This window comes from Asparagus officinalis, chromosome 3, assembly GCF_001876935.1.
Source record: "Asparagus officinalis chromosome 3, Aspof.V1, whole genome shotgun sequence".
Lineage (NCBI taxonomy): Eukaryota > Viridiplantae > Streptophyta > Magnoliopsida > Asparagales > Asparagaceae > Asparagus > Asparagus officinalis.
The window spans coordinates 86,506,476-86,528,678 of record NC_033796.1 but is presented as its reverse complement, the minus strand read 5'-3'; the positions used below and the strand labels follow the sequence as shown (position 1 = coordinate 86,528,678).

General features: G+C 42.5%; 1 protein-coding gene across 1 annotated transcript in view; it reads right to left on the bottom strand.

Annotated features, from left to right (window-relative positions):
• Nucleotides 1-3,780, bottom strand: part of LOC109835396 — a 39,502-nt gene extending 35,722 nt beyond the window's left edge. The window contains exon 1 of the mRNA XM_020403372.1: nucleotides 3,666-3,780. Within this exon, the coding sequence (XP_020258961.1) occupies nucleotides 3,666-3,780 (115 nt within the window). The remainder of the gene's footprint in view (nucleotides 1-3,665) is intronic.

Genomic DNA, 22,203 nt, shown 5'->3' with positions numbered 1-22,203 from the left:
GAAAGGAGTACGTCAGCGTGCATCGCACACGGCAAGATCCCAAAAGGAAGAATAGAAACGGTCGTGCGACAAATGCAATAATAGTAATAACAATGGAAACATGCAACTGAAATACTAATAATCTATATAATTTACTATTAGAATAAAATAATCAGAATAATCTAAAATCAACCAAGTAACAAGTCGATCATGCAGCTAGCGATCAGAATAATCATCCAAGCACATGGTCATACACTAGATGGAATTAATACTTAAAAATCTACAACTTGAGACGTAGTACGTCGAGCAAAATAATCCAAACAAGGAAACCCTCATGTATATACCATATGTCTCAAATTGTAGATAATTAAATATTAATCCCAATCTATGTATGAAAAGAAACATAACTGGTCTGTATCTCACAAGAATTCATACATAGCCAAGAAACGAGGTCATGTAACTAGCCATCCTATAACAGGTCGCTGGTTCACATCTCACACAGAGTCCACACTCATATCAACGGATAACTGACTGTTCACAAATCCCCTACATGCACCCAATACGCCGCTACATAAGATCGGTCAAAGGGCTACACGCAATCCGATTTCAGCCTGGTCCGAACTCAAGTTAAACTCGGGTGAATGTCAAGATCACGGACCAAAGTGACCACACGAGCTTCACTTTGACCCAACAAACCAACCCCAATGCTACACAAGATCATGGGGCAAGCCTGGAAGATACATCATCAGTCTTATCCGATCACATGAACACAGACTTTCCCATCCCAACTCTTCATGTTTTGCTAAGTCAAAGCCCTAGCCAACTCCAAGTCATGGGTAGGATAATTCGCTGCATTGCTTCGCTCTTCGGAATTGACGAGAAGCATATGCTACGCACATGACCATCCTGCTGAAAGAAGCATCCCAATCTCTCTACCTTGATGCGTCTCAAACACTTCAAAGTTCCCACTCTTAATCTGGTATCGTCAAAGACTGGGGCTCGAAAAATCATGCGAGAACTTAACTCCTCAAACGCCTGCCCAAGCATCGGACCAAACAAATCTAATGTCCTTCCTCATAAGTCTGTCATTGGCTTTCATTCATAATTCAAGAAAATCCTTGATGAAGCGCCGATAATATACAGCTTAGCCCCAGGAAGCCTCTTAATGTCAGATATGTCCTAAGGGTAGGCCTAATTCTCACTGTAGATACGGTTTTGCCGATCCACTTGATATACCGCTCTCCTTAGCAACCATGTGTCCTAGAAATGCGATGCGATTTAGCTAGAACGGTGGCACTTTGCTATACTTGGCGAACAGCCGATGCTCTCTCAGGGTCTGCAACACGTATGCAAGTGCTCTGCATGCCTGCCCTTCACGTCTGCTGAGTTATACCAGGACATGCATAAAAAAGACTTTTCTACAGGAACTTGTCGCAGCAACCATCATAGAATACCAGATTCATCAGGCTTATGAATGTCGCTGGTGCATTAGTCACAACAAAACGACATCACTGAAGAACTCATACATGTCCAATACTCTCGTTCTGGAACGTGCAGTCTTAGGAACTCAGAGTCCTTGACCTGTCACTTGGTGATATCCACATCCCCAGATCCAGCTTAAGAAAATACTCTCGATTCTCCTAATTGGCGAAGATATCAAATACGGGGAAGTGGATAGCTATTTTCTTCACTGTCAACAAGCGATGTCAACTCCCGGTAGTCGATGCAGCATTCGCCTTGGATCATCCTTCTTACCCACAAGAAACATAGGTGTCTCGGCCCCAGGCCGATACACTGGGTACGTTAATCAAGCCTCTCTGCCATAAGATCATCACCAACTGAGTCCAAAGCTTTTGCGTCAACTCCAGCGCGGAGCATACGGATAAGGAGTCTTGGAGATCTCGAGCGTTCCAGCTTCAATTCTTATGGAGAAACTCATTGCTCGATCCCGGTGGGGCCAACCCGTACAAATATCATCGGGAGAAATACATCTTCAAATTCCGAACTACAATTGCGCTCTCTCGATATCCATCCTGCATGGCTAGCCAAACGTTCGCCTTCTCGGTCCTAGCTCTGTACTCTACAGGTGTCGCGCATGTCCGCTGCATAACTGAGGAACTCAAACCTCAGGGTGCATCCGGTATCTCCAATACTACACTTTTGACGACGACAATCAATGGTGGCAAAGAATGACCCAACCAATTCAGTCCCAAATACTGCATAAAGGCTCGGCAAATCCAATCACCAAGAAGATCATGCAAAGAGCTTCTCCTCCGCTGATAACCAGCGACATTGCTTCATAACGCCGGACATGCACTAAAATACCACTGACCAGTTGTTGATATTTCGCAGCCCATAGTTCAGAGGAGTTATAGGAAGAGAGTGAGCACTCGCCGCCAAATCGACGAGACAAGAAAACGAAATGAGAAGCTCTAGAGTCAAAAGAAGTGATAAAAGCAGGAACGAGAGAAAACAAGAACCTTGCCTATTACAGGAGGAGAATAATGCAACTAAACTTCGCACTCATAAAAAATCCTTATTAATGATTTCATCATAAGTAATGCTAAATAAAGAAGTTATTATGCAAATAAAACTAAGTATGAACATTCTTACCCAGTAATAACCTAGTCGGTTCGCCTTGTCAGCTTCCACAGCTGACATCATAAACGTCTGTGCTGTGGTTGTTGCCGTTGCAGCTTCCTGATAAAACTGCTTATGAGGAAGAAAAGGCTCCTGTCAGAGGGATAGGGTCCTGCTAAGCCGGTGCTACTGGGGCAGCGTCGAGTGGAGCTGGAAGAGCTGCCCGAACTGAAGAGTGGGGGCAAGCGGGCTGTTGTCGTTGTGGACAGTCCTGACTGCATGATCAGGGAGACATCCCACATGTGTAGCACAGAAGCAAGACGCCCTGCGGCGCAGCTTCCTAGGCTTGGGTTTGCCCCAGTGTAGACCATAAATAGGAACATTTCACTGAAGAGCTGGCCTCAGACGGTCTGCACCCCAGGACGTTGATAGGGTGTCGAGCCTGATGAAATGCGGCTGAGCTGAGAATTGTTGTTTGCCTCTACGGGGCCTGACTGGCTGCCTGCCTCGGGGGACGCGCTCGACATTCTGGCGGCTGGAGGCTTGCTGTGTGTCTTCCTATGAGTCACGTCGTGATCGGATCAGGTTCCTTATGCACGCTCTTTAATCTCCGCGTAGCTGCCATCAGTGCTTGCAGTCATGGGTCCCTAAAGCTGCTGCTACCTGCCAGCAGCCATCCTAATGTATTTGTCCAGACCCTTTTGAAACTGGATGCCTCCTAATCGTAGGGTCTCGCAACCAGTGGTGGACAGCATATCGGCTCAGGAAGAAAACTCCGGCCTCGTAGCTCATCAACTAGTATCCGCCTCCTTGCTTGAGTCACAAATCTACACAGCGCCAGCTCGTCCAGAGCTCGACTGAAGGAAAATATTTCCTGTTGAAGCGCTCGGTGAACGTTCCCATAGCTTTGCGTCTGCTCCAGATGCAGTTTCTCAGGGCTGGCCCACTCCAGATAGATCGAGCATGTCGTTGAGCTGAATATCCATAAGGTCCACCCATTCTACAGGCGACAATGTGGGTTCACCGTTGAGAATCGGTCTCAGTGACCTTTAGAACCCTCTGCTGTAGGATGTCTCGGCACCAGAGAAAGAAGGAGGCTGCATTACCGGCAACTCCTATAACACTAGTGTTCTTCTCAGCGAGGAGGATGCTGTTGCTGAGCTTCTCGACTGCCAATTGCCCAGCCAGATGCTGGCTGATCGTCACCAGTCCTGATATCATTTTACGCAAAAAGTTTAGCAAGGAGTCCACTTCGGCGTCGTGGACGCAGCTATCTACCGCGATACGGGTTACCATTGGCTCGTGTACCCACCATGGTTCTGAAGGGAAGATCATCGAGGATCAAATTATTGCCAGGAAGCAAATAAGAAAATCAAGGTCCAAAGCTAAAACTAAAATTTTAGTAAAATAGGAACTAAAACATATGTTATTTAAGTATAAATAGGATAAGGTTCAAATAAGTCTTACGGATGAAATTGATATGCATCTAAATTATTGATTACTATTCTCACTGGTGGGGAACTCGGCTCGACATGACCTGCCGTGGGCACCAAAAAACCCATGAGTAGCTGGAGAGAGAGATGGAGAGAGAGAGAAATAAGAGAGAGAGAGAGAGAGAGAGGACGTGTGAGTGTGGGTGAGAGAGGGGGACTTTTGAGGAGTGGGGGAATCACGAGGTGAAGAAAGAGATGCGGGAAACATGGGGAGGAAATTAAGGAGTGGGGTAGGGGGAGAGAGAGTATGAGAATGAGAGAGATGAAGAGAGAGAGATACAGAGTGAAATACCGGTGAGAGGAAAAACACAGGGAAAAATAACCCTTTAAATAATTTTAAAATATCATAAAATTTATTCAAATAAATATTAAAATTTATGGTCAAAATAATAATAACAATAACAATAATGAATAATTAACTATTAATTTAAAAATTTTACCGAAACAATTAAATTTATAATTAGCAAAACTATTAAAATAATATAATACCGTATTTTTAAATCGTAGAAAATTCTAGAGAAATTGGGAAAATACAAATACTCTTTTAGAAAAATAACATGTAATATTTAAATATCAGAAAATTATTTAAACCCGCATTAGAAATTTACGGTCATTACATCCTACCCCCCTTAAAACAAATTCCATCCTCGGAATTAAAACAAGGATGAAATATAAAGACAGATTCATCTCAACTCATATAAAGTTTCAAAATATATTGCATATCCATAAATAGGAAAAGTCATACAATGCGTTTTAAAATAAGATACAAGACAAGGTAGCTAGGATTCAGAAAATAGACGATGGTATCGCTGTCGCATCTCAGACTCAGTTTCCCAAGTCGACTCTCCAGGAGAATCTGGGTGCCACATCACATGAACAAGCGGAACGGCCTTGTTCTGGAGGGTCTTCTCCCTTCGGTCAAAAATCGCCACAGGCTACTTCTCGTCTGTCAAATCGGATCGCACCTCAATCTACGAGAAATCTACGACATGACTCGGATCTCCAACGTATTTTTGCAACTGAGAAATATAGAATATGTTATGCACTCCAGCCAGGGCGGGTGGTAATGCAAGTCAGTACACCACTTCTCCAACTCTCTCTAATACGTCGAAAGGTCCTACATATCGCGGACTCAACTTCCCACGCCTTCCAAAGCGAATGGTGCCTCGGTTGGGGGAAATCTTCTGGAACACATGATCTCCTGGCTGAAACTCTAAGTGCCGGCACTTCGCATCTGCCAAATGCTTGAATCTGTCCTGCGCTATACGAAGTCGCTCCCAGATGATCCTGACTGCATCAACTGATCTCTCAATCAACTCTAGCCCAAAAATCTCTCGTTCACCAATATCGTCCCAACTCAACGAAGAACGGCACTTCCTGCTATATAGTGCTGCAAAAGGGGCCATTCCAATACTAGCCTAGAAACTATTGTTGTATGCAAACTCCACCAAATGCAAGTGATCTTCCCACGATCCGTGAAAATCAAGCATACAATCTCTAAGCATATCCTCTAAAATCTGAGTGGTCCTCTCCGACTGCCCATCGGTCTGAGGATGATAAGCTGTGCTGAAACTGAGACTGGTCCCAAGACTCACCTGTAAACTCTTCCAGAACTCTGAGGTAAATCGGGTATCGCGATCCGAAATGATGCACACTGGAACTCTGTGCAATCGTACGATCTCCTGCAATACTAGAGATTTACTAACACTCTTGGGAAAGGAACTCATTGAAATATATAGAGATAAATATTTTACCTCCATGTATCTCTGAGCAAGATGCTCCATTGACTGTCCCACTCGGAATGGAATGAAGTGAGCCGATTTGGTTAATCGATCTACGATCACCCAAACAGCATCATTCTGTCTAGTGCTCCGAGGTAAGCCATTAACGAAGTCTATGGTGGCATGCTGCCACTTCTATTCCGGAATAGGCAATGGCTGCAAAAGATCTGCTATGCGCTAATGCTCTGCCTTCACTTGCTGACATACAAGGCACTTAGCCATACTACGAGCCACATCTCTCTTCATACCATGCCACCAAAAGTTCAGCTTCAGATCCTTATACATCCGGGGTGAATAGAATACGATGAGCTATGAGCTTCCCGTAATATCTCCTCTCGAACATCTCCTTCTGGTACACAGATACGACTCCCAAATCGTAAGGATCTGTCCTCATAAACAACAAATTTCGGCCGAAGGCCAGCCACTGCTAACTCTCTGCACTTTTGAAGAAATGAGTCACCTGCTTGTGCAGCCTTGATTCGCTCGACCAATGTCGATTGAATCTGAAGATTCATCAAAGAAGCACCTGCTGAAGTCTCCACTGAGCCGTGAGGGTCATGATTGCCGACAAACGACTCAAAGCATCTGGTACCACATTGACCTTGCCAGGGTGATACTGAAGATCAATGTCATAGTCCGCCATCAGCTCTAACCATCTGTGCTGTCTCATGTTGAGCTCCTTCTGCGTAAAGATGTACTTCAAGCTCTTGTGATCAGTGAACACCTTCACTTGCTCTCCCAACAAATAATGCCTCCAAAGCTTAAGGGAAAAAATCACAGCTGCCAACTCCAAGTCGTGGGTAGGATAATTCTGCTCATGCTTCTTCAACTGACGAGAAGCATATGCTACCACATGACCATCCTACTGAAGAACGCATCCCAATCCTCTACCTGATGCATCGCAAAACACCTCAAAGTTCCCACTCTTATCTGGTATCGTCAAGACTGGGGCCGAAATCAATCGAGACTTTAACTCCTCAAACGCCTGCTCACAAGCATCGGACCAAACAAATCTAATGTCCTTCCTCATAAGTCGTGTCATTGGCTTCATGATATTCAAGAAATCCTTGATGAAGCGCCGATAATATCCAGCTAGCCCCAGGAAGCTCTTAATGTCAGATACTGTCCTAGGGGTAGGCTAATTCCTCACTGTAGATACCTTTTCCAGATCCACTGATATACCGTCTCCTGACACCATGTGTCCTAGAAATGCGATGCGATCTAGCTAGAACTGGCACTTGCTATACTTGGCGAACAGCCGATGCTCTCTCAGGGTCTGCAACACGTACTGCAAGTGCTCTGCATGCTCCGCTTCACTCTTGGAGTATACCAGGACATCATTAATAAAGACTTCTACAAACTTGTCCAGCACATCATAGAATACCAGATTCATCAGGCTTATGAATGTCGCTGGTGCATTAGTCACACCAAACGACATCACTAAGAACTCATAATGTCCATATCTCGTCTGGAACGCAGTCTTAGGAACATCAGAGTCCTTGACCTTCACTTGGTGATATCCACTCCGCAGATCCAGCTTAGAAAATACTCTCGATCCTCCTAATTGGTCGAAGATATCATCAATACGGGGAAGTGGATACTTATTCTTCACTGTCACAGCATTCAACTCCCGGTAGTCGATGCACATTCGCTTGGATCCATCCTTCTTACCCACAAGAAACATAGGTGCTCCCCAGGCCGATACACTGGGTCGTATCAAGCCTCTCTGCATAAGATCATCCAACTGAGTCCAAAGCTTGGTCAACTCAGCCGGAGGCATACGATAAGGAGTCTTGGAGATCGGAGCAGTTCCAGGCTTCAATTCTATGGAAAACTCAATTGCTCGATCCGGTGGCAACCCGTAAATATCATCGGGAAATACATCTTCAAATTCCCGAACTACAATTGGCTTCTCGGATTCCACCTGCATGGTAGCAAACGTCGCCTTCTTCGGTCTAGCTCTGTACTCTACAGGTTCGGCCGATGTGCTGCAACTGAGGAACTCAAACCTCGGGTGATCCGGTATCTCAAATACTACACTTTGACGACGACAATCAATGGTGGCAAAGAATGACCCCAACCAATTCATCCCAAATACTGCATCAAAGCTCGGCAAATCAATCACCAGAAGATCTGCAAAGAGCTCTCTCCCGCTGATAACCACCGGACATGCTTCATAACGACCGGATGCTACTAAAATACCACTACCAGTGTTGATATTCCAGCCCATAGTCAGAGGAGTTATAGGAAGAGAGTGAGCACTCGCAAATCGACGAGACAAGAAACAATGAGAAGCTCTAGAGTCAAAGAGTGATAAAGCAGGAACGGAAGAAACAAGAACCTTGCCTATTACAGGAGGAGATAATGCAACTAAACTTCGCACTCATAAAAAATCCTATTATGATATCATCAAGTAATGCTAAATAAAGAAGTTCATATGCAAATAAAACTAAGATGAACAATTCTTACCAGTAATAACCTAGTCGTTCGCTTCAGCTTCCACAGCTGACATCATAAACGTCTGTCGCTGTGGTTGTTGCCGTTGCACTTCCTGATAAAACTGCTTATGAGGAAGAAAAGGCCCTGCTCAGGGATAGGGTCCCTGCTAAGCCGGTGCTACTGGGGCAGGTCGAGGTGGAGCTGGAAGAGCTGCCCGAACTGAAGGTGGGGGCAAGCGGGCCTGTTGTCGTTGTGGACAGTCCTGACTGACATGATCAGGGGATCCACATGTGTAGCACAGAAGAAGACGCCTGCGGCACTCCTGCTGGGTATGCCCAGTGTAGACATAATAGGAACATTTCACTGAAGGCTGGCCTCGAGTCTGCACCCCAGGACGTTGATAGGGGTGAGCCTGATGAAATGGCTGACGCTGAGAATGTTGTTGCCTCTACGGGGCCTGCTGCTGCTGCCTCGGAGGGGGACGCTCGACATTCTGGGCTGGAGCTGCTGGTGTCTTGCTATGAGTCACGTGTGAGTCATCAGGTTCCTTATGCACGCTCTTAATCTCGCGTGCTGCATCCAGTGCTGCATCATGGGTCCCTAAAGCTCTACCTGCCAGAGCCATCCTAATGTATTTGTCCAGACCCTTTTGAAACTGATGCCTCCTAATCGTAGGGTCTGCAACCAAGTGGGGAGCATATCGGCTCAAGGAAGAAAACTCGGCCTCGTACTCATCAACTGTTCGCCCTCCTTGCTTGAGCTCAACAAATCTACACAGGAGCTCGTCCAGAGCTGACTGAGGAAAATATTTCCTGTTGAAGCGCTCGGTGAACGTCTCCCATAGGATTGGTCTCTCCAGATGAGTCTTCTCAGCTGCCCACCAGATCCGAGCAGTGTCGGTGAGCTGAATATCCATAAGGTCCACCCATTCTACAGGAGCAATGTGGGTCACCGTGAGAATGGTCTCAGTGACCTTTAAGAACTCCTCTGCTGCTAGATGTCCTTCGGCACCAGAGAAAGAAGGAGGCTGCATATACCGGAACTCCATAACACTAGGTTCTGAGCGAGGAGGATGCTGGTGCTGAGGTTCTCACTGCAATTGCCCAGCCAGATGCTGCTGATTCGTCACCAGTCCCTGAATCATTACCAAAAGTTAGCAAGGGTCCACTTCGGGCGGTGGACCACTACTACCGGACGGGTTACCATTGCTACGTGTACCCACCATGGTTCTGAAGGGAAGTCAACGAGGATCAAAATTATTGCAGGAAGAATAAGAAAATCAAGGTCAAAAGCAAAACTAAAATTTAGTAAAATAGGAACTAAAACATAGTTATTAAGATAATAGGATAAGGGTTCAAATATAGTCTTACGGATGAAATATGATATGCATCTAAATTATTCATTATATTCTCACTGGTGGGAACTCGGGACCATGACCTGCGTGGGCCACCAAAAAAACCTGTCACGCCCCGCTTCCTAAAATACCAGGGAATTGGAACATGAACAAGCCCGCGACATATTAGATTGAGGAGAAATAAGTACTAGACCCCTTCTGCTCAATCTAATACGCTAAGCATCAAGCAAATATAAAACAAAGGCACAGGTCCCCGATCACAGTGGCGAGAATATAATAAACAACTCGGAACCAAAAGATACATATCACAACTGAAATGATCATCCAGACATAATATTCGGGCCAAACATGCCCTTATACAAAGCTATCTGAATACTAGGGAAAATCCAGACATAATATTCGGGCCAAACATGCCCTTATACAAAGCTATCTGAATACTAGGGAATATAAAAATAGTACATCGACCAACAGAAATAAAAGTACTGGAAGGTAAACTAGGATCATCGGCTAACTATAAAGAGGTAACTAAGCTTCGACTTGTTCTTCTGCTCCGTCTGCAAAGCCTTCCTATGGAGGATCCTCTGGCTCCTGTACTACTCCGAACTATAGCTGTCCGTCCTCTAAATCTGATGTACATCCCGAGAGGAAAGGAGTACGTCAGCATGCATCGCACACGACAAGATCCCAAAAGGAAGAATAGAAACAGTCGTGCGACCAATGCAATAATAGTAATAACAATGGAAACATGCAACTGAAATACTAATAATCTATATAATTTACTATTAGAATAAAATAATTAGAATAATCCAAAATCAACCAAGTAACAAGTCGATCATGCAGCTACCGATCAGAATAATCATCCAAGCACAGGGTCATACACTAGATGGAATTAATACTTAAAAATCTACAACTCGAGACGTAGTACATCGAGCAAAATAATCCAAACAAGGAAACCCTCATGTATATACCATATGTCTCAAATTGTAGATAATTAAATATTAATTCCAATCCATGTATGAAAAGAAACATAACTGGTCTGTATCTCACAAGAATTCATACATAGCCAAGAAACGAGGTCATGTAACTAGCCATCCTATAACAGGTCGCTGGTTCACATCTCACACAGAGTCCACACTCATATCAATGGATAACTGACCGTTCACAAATCCCCTACGTGCACCCAATACGCCGCTACACAAGATCGGTCAGAGGGCTACATGCAATCCGATTTTAACCTGGTCCGAACTCAAGCTAAACTCGGGTGAATGTCAAGATCACGGACCGAAGTGACTACACAAGCTTCACTTTGACCTAACAAACCAACCCCAATGCTACACAAAATCACGGGGCAAGCCTGAAAGATACATCAACAGTCTTATCCGATACATGAACACGAACTTTCCCATCCTAACTCTTCATGTTTTGCTAAGTCAACACGAACTTTCCATCTTTCCTTTTCAGCCAAACTTATAAAAGTTAAAGCCGAAATCGAAATTTCCCCTCAATAAATGAGGAACTCTTTTCTTGGATCAAGCAGCCAATCCTATAAAAGTTAGGGTTGCTTGAATCTTTTTGATTCTCGGAGTGGAGATCCCACTCCTAGTTTCATCTTTCCGGATTCAGGGGTGGAGATCCCACCTCGAGTTTCCTTTCCAACTGGAGATAGAATATAAAATTTTTCCTCTTCAGTGTTGGGAGATAGAATATAAAATTCTTTCTCTTCCTTTTTTTCGGGTTCGTCTTTACCATAAACAAGACCTAGGGACAGAATATAAAATTCTTCCTCTCCAGTATCGGGTTTGTCTTTACCCTGAGAAAGATATAATTCTCAACTTCCAATCCGCGTACTTCATGTACGGGGAATTTTATCTCGACTCCTAAACAGAGATAAGCCTATGCCTAACACGCGTTGCCGGTTTAGTCTTTCACCGAGTGGAAAAAGACACCAGAATATAAGTCTGGGGACCCTTATCCCGAATCCTAAGTGAGGATGAGTCAGCACCTAACACGCGTTGTCGGGTGCCATATTCCCGTAAGAAATGGTAAAGTCTATGTATTCAAAATCATAGCACCAAGTCTAGGAGAATTAACTCTCTTAGCATAACGTTACATGTGAAACGAGTTTTAATAATTCACATGCTAGCCCGATTCAAACGGTAATCGGTAAAGGCACATCAAACCCGTTAAAGGCTGAGGTTTTGCCAAAAATCCTAAGTGTGCGCCTAACACGTGTTTTCGGATGCCATATTTCCATAAGAAATGGTGAAGTCTATGTATTCAAAGTCATAGTATTAAGTCTAAGTGAATTAATTCTCTTAGCACTACGTTACATGCGTAACAGACCAAAACAATCCGCATGCTAGCCCGACTCAAACGGTAGTCGGTAAAGGCTCATCAAATCCGTTGAAGGCTGAGGGTTTGCCAAAAATCCTATAAATATTATGGTTGATTATTCCAAACAGAATAGAACATCATAATAAAAGAGGTATAATTAACAAAAAAGAAATATCTTATATTAATGAAAATTGAGTTTGCAGGTACAAGAGTTACGATCAATCTACATTAAGTTTGTGACTATGGATTTGTTGTTCAAGTTTAGTCAATTCCTCTGTATAAGTTCGCTCAAGCTCACACTGCAATTTGACCTTGAAGGATTCCTCGGTAAGGGATAATGTTTTCGTAGCCTCTTGTTTGATCTTGGCTAACTTTTGTTTCGAGAGCTCCAATTTCCCAGATATCATAACTTGTGAACGCTCTAAGTCATCCTTCGTCATTCCCAAGATAGCCAAGGCCTCTTCCTCTGCCTTGAGCTCCTTTTTGAGTCGCTCTATCTTAGCCTCACCCGACGTAATGGAGGATCTGAGTTGACACAAAGATGTTTGTTTCTCAGCAAGGGCGGCCTCCATTTGATCCACTCGACTTTGTTGCTTTTGAACCTCAAGTCCAACAAAGGCTAGAGTGTCGCGCCATACTTGTAGACGAGATTCCATCTGGGCGGCTATGTACGTTGAAGTACCAGCAGCCTTTAACTCTTGTAATAGTTGAAATTCGCGCTCCAGCCTGTCCAAATCGTCAACAATAGCTTGCGCCAGATCCGGTGACCCCACTTTCTCTATAACATTTATTTTGTTGGCCAACGTTGGTTTAAATTGATGAAAGGAAAATCCCTTAACGAGAAGCTTATCAATCATCGCATTCACGAAGAAGAAGAGAGAGCCGACTTCCATGCAAAGCAGGGCTTGGTCCGGGTCGTCATTAGATAGCAAGGCTTTGACCACATCACTAAGCCGAGGTGACCCTGCAAGGAAAAGAGGATATAAATATACTTGAAATCTTGGCAAAGTTCTAAATCAGTATCAGCACAAAGTTTACCAAAATCAAGTGATGTCTCCTCAGGTTGATGTCCCACACTTGGTTCTGCCGGCATGACTTCTTGGACTTTTAAGACTGTCACCGATGTCGCAGCCGTTGACGTACCAACCCTATCAGTTAGTCTCACGACCTGCTTAACAGGGTTAATCCCCGTAGCTGTAGCAGTCGCTTCGATCATAGGGATTGGGAGCTGAGTTGAAGCAACTGACGACTGAGCCTTTACGATAGTTCCTGCCAGCAGTAAGAAATCAAGACCCTCAAGATTGTTAGATATCCCAACAATGGTAGTTGCATCAGTCTTAACGACTGGTCCTACAAGTATGACTCCCTTAAGGCTAAGTAAAACTGATAAGGGTCTTAACGACTGGTCCTACAAGTATGACTCCCTTAAGGCTAAGTAAAACTGATAAGGGAATAACTTTCACAGAAGGACAAAATCCATACCCCTTAAGGCTAAGTAAAACTGATAAGGGAATAACTTTCACAGAAGGACAAAATCCATACCAGCAGAGGAACCAGGCCCGATGACCGGTTTAGCAGTGTCGATAACCGGTTCGATAACATCTTGACAAGTTTGTTCTGACAACATCTCGTCAAGTAGCCTGTCGCCAAAGCCCAAAGGGTCCTGTATGGGATCAGACGGAGGTGCAAATGTTAAGACATGGAAAGAGAAGTTGAAAATCAGTAATGAAAGAGAATTAAATTCACCTCCGGTGATGACGACGTGCTCTTCAATCCCAACGTCAACAATCGCCTCCTGTAGCTTTTCTAAAAGAGTCAGAAGCATGTAAGCAATTAGAGGGGGGACGAACTCTGAGTCGTTTAATACCCGAGATTGCCATCTAAAAGGTGTACTACCGGTAATAGGAGTACCTGGGCTAGCAACCACCATGGACAAATCAGTTCCAACACCCGCCAAATCCTGACCCACGACCTCATCTGCTTGTGGCTCAAAGCAAGATCCCTTGAAAAAGGTTAAGTCGGGAGAAGGGGGATCGTACATCATCGTGCCTTCATCATGACCCTCTAAAATATAAAACTTACTGAGTTCAAAGCTCGGTAGAAGAAAAGATTGAAAAGATGACAAGAGTTAGAACATTACCTTCCCCATCAATGGGTGCATCGTCGGCCGCCTCTGTTTGAGAAGCTTGAGGTTTAGCGTGACGCTTGATGGTCAACTTCAGCCATTTTGTAGGACGGGTCTCTTTGAGATCCACGGGTCTATCTTGTGTTGATATGACATGCGACTCATTTTGCGATCCTGCCTGAGCTATGGCCCGAGATCGAGCACAGGTAATGAGGCCACCTTTCTCCTCTTCCTCCTCGGAACCTACATCTGAAAGTTCAACCATCATTCTATTATAAGTAGGCAAAATTCTCTACTTCTTTCGAGCTTTAAGTCGACGAACTCGATCAACGATCGATAGATCCCATAGCTCTTTGTAAAAAGACTTAGACAAACCTGCTGCGTGTTCCTCAAAGTCGCTGTTGACCTTCTTAGCACCACCAGCAGCGATTTCATCTTCTTCGGAAGTCTTCTCATTGGAAGCAAACGACTCCTCTTCTACTTCCTCCACTTTTTGCTTACCCTTGCCTAAGGGACCAGCGAGCCTGTGGTCGCGTTTCCTCTGTTCCTGCATATTTCCTTGAACAATCTTCTCAGTAATGCGCAATGCAGCTTTGGCCATTAATTCTTTAATTAATCTTAGAGGAACGGGCTCGATGGCTGTCATAATCCATTTGTAGCATAAATATGTGACCTCTAAGTGGCGATCGGTATTTGGAAGACTGAACTTGGCACCAGTACAGCCCGTCACATTCCACAGCCAAGCACAAACGTCGTCCACTAGTCCACCGTGAGTATGGAACTGTTGGTTCAGATTCCCGACATATAACTGGTCGTACCCAAATTGACGGGCGAACCGGCACGGCAAATAGGGCTCTAAATAACAGCACCCCTTTACTCGGAAAAGAAGATGGCCAGGCCTTATATTCATGAGCCACCTAAAACATCCAACATCGAGGAAAGTCCGATCGGTTCCGGGCGCTTCTATGTCAGCAAGCATCCCACCATATTTGCTGGAAAAGCAAAGGAGACATGGGTTGATTACCCAGCCCTTGTGTGTATGCAAATTCTTCCTGACTTCCGAGAGGTCCTGAGCTTTCCACCTACACCCTTCGAACAATTGTAGCAGAGGAGTAGATAGATTCGCATTAGTAGGGGGCGACATCAAATCAGGGCGATGAAGAACCAACCACCCCATCAGATAAGTATATGGGAGTTCTGCCTTCACCACAGGGATCTTCGCGGATGGTGTCTCATCAGTTTGAGTAAAAGCCGTGACCACCTGACAAAGTCCGTGATGTATGTCGGCAATCATTACTGGCAAAAGAGATAGGCTTCTCCCATAAGTAAGCTGGACAGTCGGGAATAGTACCTCTATCGGCAGAGCATCTGAGGTCTGATATGGTACTACACACTTCTTCAACCAAAGTGCTATATAACCAGCCAATAAAGTTTTAGGATGGATGGGCTTCTGGGCATCCCATAAGAAAGTTTTGAATTTAGTCCCTGCAAGGAATTTATCTTGAGCACTCGCGATAGTAAAGGAGCGGGCACCGCACTTCTCAATCAATCTATTAATCTCCTGGGAAGTCAGCGGTTGCAACTCACAAACTTCCTCATTAAGTTTCTCCAAGTTTTTAAATAAATAGCAAGAGAATTGCTTCAAGCTTATTTGAGGAGACTTCTTCCTCGCAACCGGGTTAGTGCCGAATAAAGCAATCTGATAATGACACATGAGTTCCCATAACGTGTCATATCGAGCAAGCTTGTGGATCTTCAACTGATGTAGCTCCCGGTTAAAGGGAAAATATTCCTGATACGGTATATCTCCCAGTTGCAGTCCGGAGACTTTGTGCATCTTATGAAAAGGTAATCCTAATTCTCTGTTCCGTGTGAGAAAGGTGTTAGCATCTGGATTGTACAACTCTATTAATCCCATGAAATGAAGAGCGCTCACCGGTAATCCGTATTGGGTGGCCCGAATAGCTTCATACAATCTTATTAACTTTAACTCGGCACCCCACCAATGGAGGACATAACCTGTCATCCAGCCCCATCATGCTTTGTCTGAAGAATGAGACTAACCAAAGCACCGGTAATTTTTGATAGGTAACTCACGCCCTAGCTCAGAAAGGCAATTCTTCACAGTGCGAGCTATGATAGGTAGTTCCCCTTTAGGCGGGTCCTCCAATCCCATCACGCCCGGGTGTAACCCTGTAATGTGTTTTCTGCCACTAGAACCCGGAAGTGAATGGCTGGCAATGTATCCGCAAGGGATGTTGGTATGTTCTTCTATCAAGGTCCATGGCATCTGTCGCGTCACCGCTTGCTCGCACAATTCTGCTAGTGAATGATGACGAGGGAATGGAGGGAGATATAAGCAAGTTGTGTCACTGTGTAGCCACCGCTCATCTTCGAGCTTTTTGACATCTGGATCCGTCACAGAATCGCCAAACAGGTAATGTGTCTTCCTTAAAGGATGATCGGGATCCGTATCTTCAGCAAATGGCGCGTCTGTAATTAACTGGCACGTAATGCAACGACCCCCTCCCGTACTAACTTACAAAATTCATCTGGGAGGTCCAAAGCGAATTGAGAAGTGTGCGGGATCGATGCTGGGTTATCAACGGCAGTATAATACCTGCTCCTACGGCCATCTATCTCGAATTGAGAAAATGGCGTCGTTGGGTATTCAACTGAAATGAAGAAGGCGTGTTTATCGAACGCGTTCATGAAGAAATATTAATACAATACAGGGGGTTGAATTCTTTTCACCAATCCGTGAAATAGAGTCACCACCTTATAATTGGCGAGACGATTTTAGCGGGGGTTGAATTCTTTTCACCAATCCGTGAAATAGAGTCACCACCTTATAATTGGCGAGACGATTTTAGCAGTATTATGAACTCACAAGATAACGTACATAATAGAGTCACCACCTTATAATTGGCGAGACGATTTTAGCAGTATTATGAACTCACAAGATAACGTACATTTTCACGCAAATAAAGCGGTGATGTACCCTATCTTACGGAATGTGATACGGTAGAAAATCACCCCATATGTATTAGATATAGGTGCCCTGCAGGCAATTATTGTATATTGTAAAAAGGACCTATATGTATATAACATCCTTTAAATATACAGATAATGTCCTTAGAATAAATACTAGACTATCAGACATTTCGGATAGTGATCGTAATGAAGAGATCTGATTAGTCGGTAACGTATATTCTAAAATGTTCCTAGTTGATGAAGTGTTGAGATAGGACATCATCACTTTGGTTTAGACTAGTGTATGCTTTATTTCTCCTTTTGAAGGAGATGATCAATCTCTTAGATCATTGATGTGAGACATCAAGATACAGTATACAGGTGACTCATTAGTGAATGAGTTGACTGAACGACTCGCCGAGAACATCTAGTTGGTAATATACTTAACTGTCAAATAGAAGTTCTCAAGTGATATAGTACATAGTAGTCTCTTGACCTGAGGCATGAGTGCAATATCTTATATGTCAGTAAAGATGTATTTAGACTTTTACCTAACCACAGTTCTTATTGAATTGTGCATAACGGTTCTTGTTGGGTACATCCCGAGACATAAGTAGATATTGAGATGCCAAGAAGGGATTCGTCTCTCCCAGTATAGGGGTTGATGTCATAAGATTGTTTGATATAACTATAGCCTGGAAATCCTTGGCCAAGGTGAATAAGATAAACTGAGTGTCAGTTTGATCTTATAGGTTATGAGTTTAATATCAATAAACACTAATCAAGCTATTAGGGTTTGACAGTTTGCCATACCCTAGGCTCAATAGTTTGACATGGTTTGACGAAGAGACCGGACTGTACGGTATTATCATTGAGTGGTCCTGATAAAATTGGATAAGCATCTTGCAGACCTTTATCACAACTTATACCCGGGTGGTCTTCATGTGTAGCTAGCACCTCTGTTGTACTTATGGATATGATCCACTACCGAGTTTTTTAAGTTGGGCCCTAGAGTCACACCAAGCGCGTACTTGAATCCTATGAAACACAATTTATGGAGTGATGCGTATGATTGATACGCATATATGATTTCTTCCGGATACACATAAACGGTTATGTATATCGGTAAAATCGGAATGCTATGTGCTTAGGAAATGAATTCCAGTATTTTTCCCATAAAGTTAACTTTTAGTCAACTAGTTGACTTTTTGGTCAACAGTTGACTTTTGGTCAACTCTTGATTTATTTGGTCATATAGTGACTAATTAGTTAAAGATTGGAATAATACTATATACCGTATTTATGAAATACTGTATTAGTGATAATAATTTGGTATTCTCATTTATGAAATACACATACCATGTATAATGAGTCATGAGATGAGTCACTTAGTGGTATGGTTTGAGCACATGGTTTATTAGCACATGGTTTTGAAATGTAATGATTCATAAGATGATTCATTGCATGACTCACTTGATTAATCATTAATTTTTGATGATTCATTGCATGACTCATAGGATGAGTCATTCATATCATGAACACATTTCACTCTATAAATATGAGCTCTTTTTCTTATGGAAAGGTTAATGAAAAATTGGCTAAGTGTTTTTTCCATAAGAGAATAAAAGAGAGCTCTCCTCTTACTAAACTTTAGCAATCTTTGAGCAAGAGGAAGTAGTAGGATTTTAAGAACCCCGGGGTGGATATCTTGCCTTGTGTCTTAAGAAGACTCCCATTTTATCAAGCTCACTTGAAGACTTGGAGATCCACTACAAGGAGATTTTCTACTACAAGGAGCAAGAGCTAGGGGTTATTCGATCTTCCATCGAATCACGCTACGAAAGTATGACTTTCTAACTCTTGTATGCTCACTTAATAATAAGGATCATGTTAGATTTAATTAGACGATCCATATGAATATTTCATGCTCTCTACATGCTTAGTATTTTTGTACATACATGTCTTCCGCTGTGTATTATGCATGTAGACATAGCACGATTTCCTTCATGGTATCAGAGCTATGGTTCTATCTAATTGAATCTTAACATGTACATCTAACTCATGGAGGACCTTGTTCTTGCTTCTAATTTCTAGTTTACATGAAACTAGTTAATTAATTCAAGTTATTTTATAAAATAATTAATTACAACTAGTGTAGTTGTATGTTAGAAGCTTGTTAGTCTTTTTTGAGTTTGGATAATCCTTATGCTATCTAGTTTCCAATATGTTGCATAACTAGATAGATGCATATTTCTTAATGTTGATTAAGTTATATGATTTATCATCTTGCATGGATGTTATGTTTATGGATGGTAGTGGACAACTATTCTCTTGTATGTTTTGTATTGATGTAATAAAGTTAGAAATGTAATAATTATTTACGACCTCTTCCCTCCCCGAGCATGGGCTACGCCTACGGGTTTAGGCACTTGCTCACCGATCATGGGCTACGCCTACGGGTATAGGCCCTTGTTCGGGTGTGGGGGGGTATGGTTGCTTAGTTTAGTTATTTCATTTATAGCTTTTGCTTTATATTTAATGCAATATTATTACCCATCCTACGAGATGGTTTTTCCATTATAAATGGGGCTTGCACGTCCTATGTTTATATGATTGTAATAATACAGAGTTTGCAAGGGAACAAGCACCGCAAGGAGTTGCATATGGCTTGCTAAAATGTAATTAGTGTAGTTGCATTTTATTTTCTTTAGTTGTCCACTACCATTCTATATAAGTTTTACATTACATATGTTGATATGTTGGTTGTGCCCCAAATTGTAGATGTCAATACAATTGGGTGCTATTTTTTGCAAAGTTTATATCTCTATCTCACTAGAGAATAGTTTTTATTATAAAAACTCATTTTTTAAACTTTGTGAGACATGGCAATAAGAGTTTATTGACCATAGAGTGGTGAGATCGACATTAACATAGTGTTAGTGTGAAAGATAAATAAACCTAAAGCAGTTAAAAGAGATGTATTTAGAATGAGCTTTTAACTAGTGTCAAGGAAAGTAATTATGAGATATAGCTCATGGGGTGATGCCCAACTTAAGATTAGGGGTGATGCCCAATCTTTCGCGCTATAGTCTTAAAGAGAAGTGGTTACTTAATTAAGGTCCGATAAATATTCCCGGTGAATAGCTCGGAACCCTCCCACCAATCTTGCGCTTTCCTGGCTAGTTTAATTGTTGCAAGTATAAATATAGAGCATCTTTAAACTATATCAAGTTCGATTACGGTAAAAGATTTGAGAAATCGTCCGTAGCCCTCCATCATTTTAGTTAAATACTATTAAGCTTATAAATACTATGTTTGTTGGCATACGTCAAGGCATAACTATTCTATGGCTAAATAGTATTCATCTGTATATAAGATATAAGGATAGCTTAAGTTGGTTATGCAACTTTGTTGGCATACGTCAAGAGTTTGCATAAGTTAAATTTAAGCCAGTCAAGAAATGATGGGTACAAACTTGACTAGCATTTTATGATTTGTTGGCATACGTCAAGGTCATAAAAGACTAGGGGTAAAATCATATCAAGAATTACAAGAGTGTAAAAGACAAAAGTTGTCTACCAATTATTGAATGTGTTAATTTGTTGACATACGCCAAGGTTGATGCATTCAATGATAATTGGATCTTGATCCCACTTGAAAACAATGAGTTGTTTTCCGATCACCTATTATAAGGTTTTGAGGGACTCGAAAAATAGTGGGAGGCATAACTTAGATAAAAATAAACCAAATCTATTTTATGTATTGAACATCTGCTAAAATACCTTTTCTCTCTCTTTCAGGCCATTATGTCTGGTTTAAAACTCATATTGGAACAGAACAAGTTAACCGGTCCTAATTACAAAGACTGGTTGAGGAATGTTAAAATTGCCCTAACTTATGACAAAGTAGCATATGTCCTCACTGCGCCCGAACCTGTTCTAGGCCTAGAACCCACTATAGCGGAAACTGAAATCCGCAATACATGGGATAAAGATTGTTCACTTGCTCAATGCCTCACCATTGCCTCTATGGATTTGGTCCATCAGAGACAACATGAGAATATGGATATCAGATCCATATTTCGTAATACAGAAGAACTGTATGGCGAGCAACCGCGACAAATGAAGTACGCGGCGTCTAGGAATCTGTTCCAGACGAAAATGACTGTGGGATCTTCTGTTGGGGATCATGTCCTCAAAATGATCGCCTATGTCAATGAGCTTGAACTTTTGAACGTAGGCCTAGATGCAGATAGATATACAGATATCATTCTGCAGTCCTTGACACCAGCATACTCCCGATTCATATCACAGTTTTTGATGATGGATCTGGAGCCCACTCTTCCTGCCTTGCTTAATTTGTTAAGACAGGAAGAAAGTTCTTTGAAAAAGGGACAAACACCAGTCTTGGCTATAGGGCAATCTTCTTCCTCTTCTGGCAAATTGGTTGCTAAGAAAAAAGGAATGAAGAAAACTACTAAACCAAGGAAAGGTGTTAAGAAGGCTGTCAAGAAGGATAAAGGAAAGGCAAAAATGATGACAGCAGAATGCTTCCATTGTCATAAGTCAGGACATTGGAAAAGGAACTGCCCAGAATACCTAGCCTCACTCACCAAGAATAAGCAAGTTGTTGCTTCATCTACAGGTGTGTTTGTTACTCAGAATTGTTTTTCTATAAATCATACATCCTGGGTATTAGATACCGGATCAGGATCTCACATCTGTAATTTGTTACAGGGACTTAAAAGTTATAGAAAACTTGGAGCTGGAGAGATGACTATGCAAGTTGGTAATGGTGCAATAGTTGCAGCACTTGCAGTAGGGGATTTTCATCTAGCTTTACCAAATGGAAACGTTTTGATTTTAAATAGCTGCTATTTTGTACCAACTATGATGTGTAATATAATATCCATATCTTTATTAGATAAAGATGGATATGTATTTAAGTTGGAGAACAATGTTATGAATATCATATTTAATCAAAAGTTGATTGCTTATGGAACATTGTGCAATGGCATCTATATTCTTAATCAAAATACAATTCTGAACACTTATCACACTAATAAAAGAAAGCACTCAGTTATGAATGACGCTTTCTTATGGCATTGCAGACTTGGTCACATTAATAAAGAAAGACTTGGCGAGC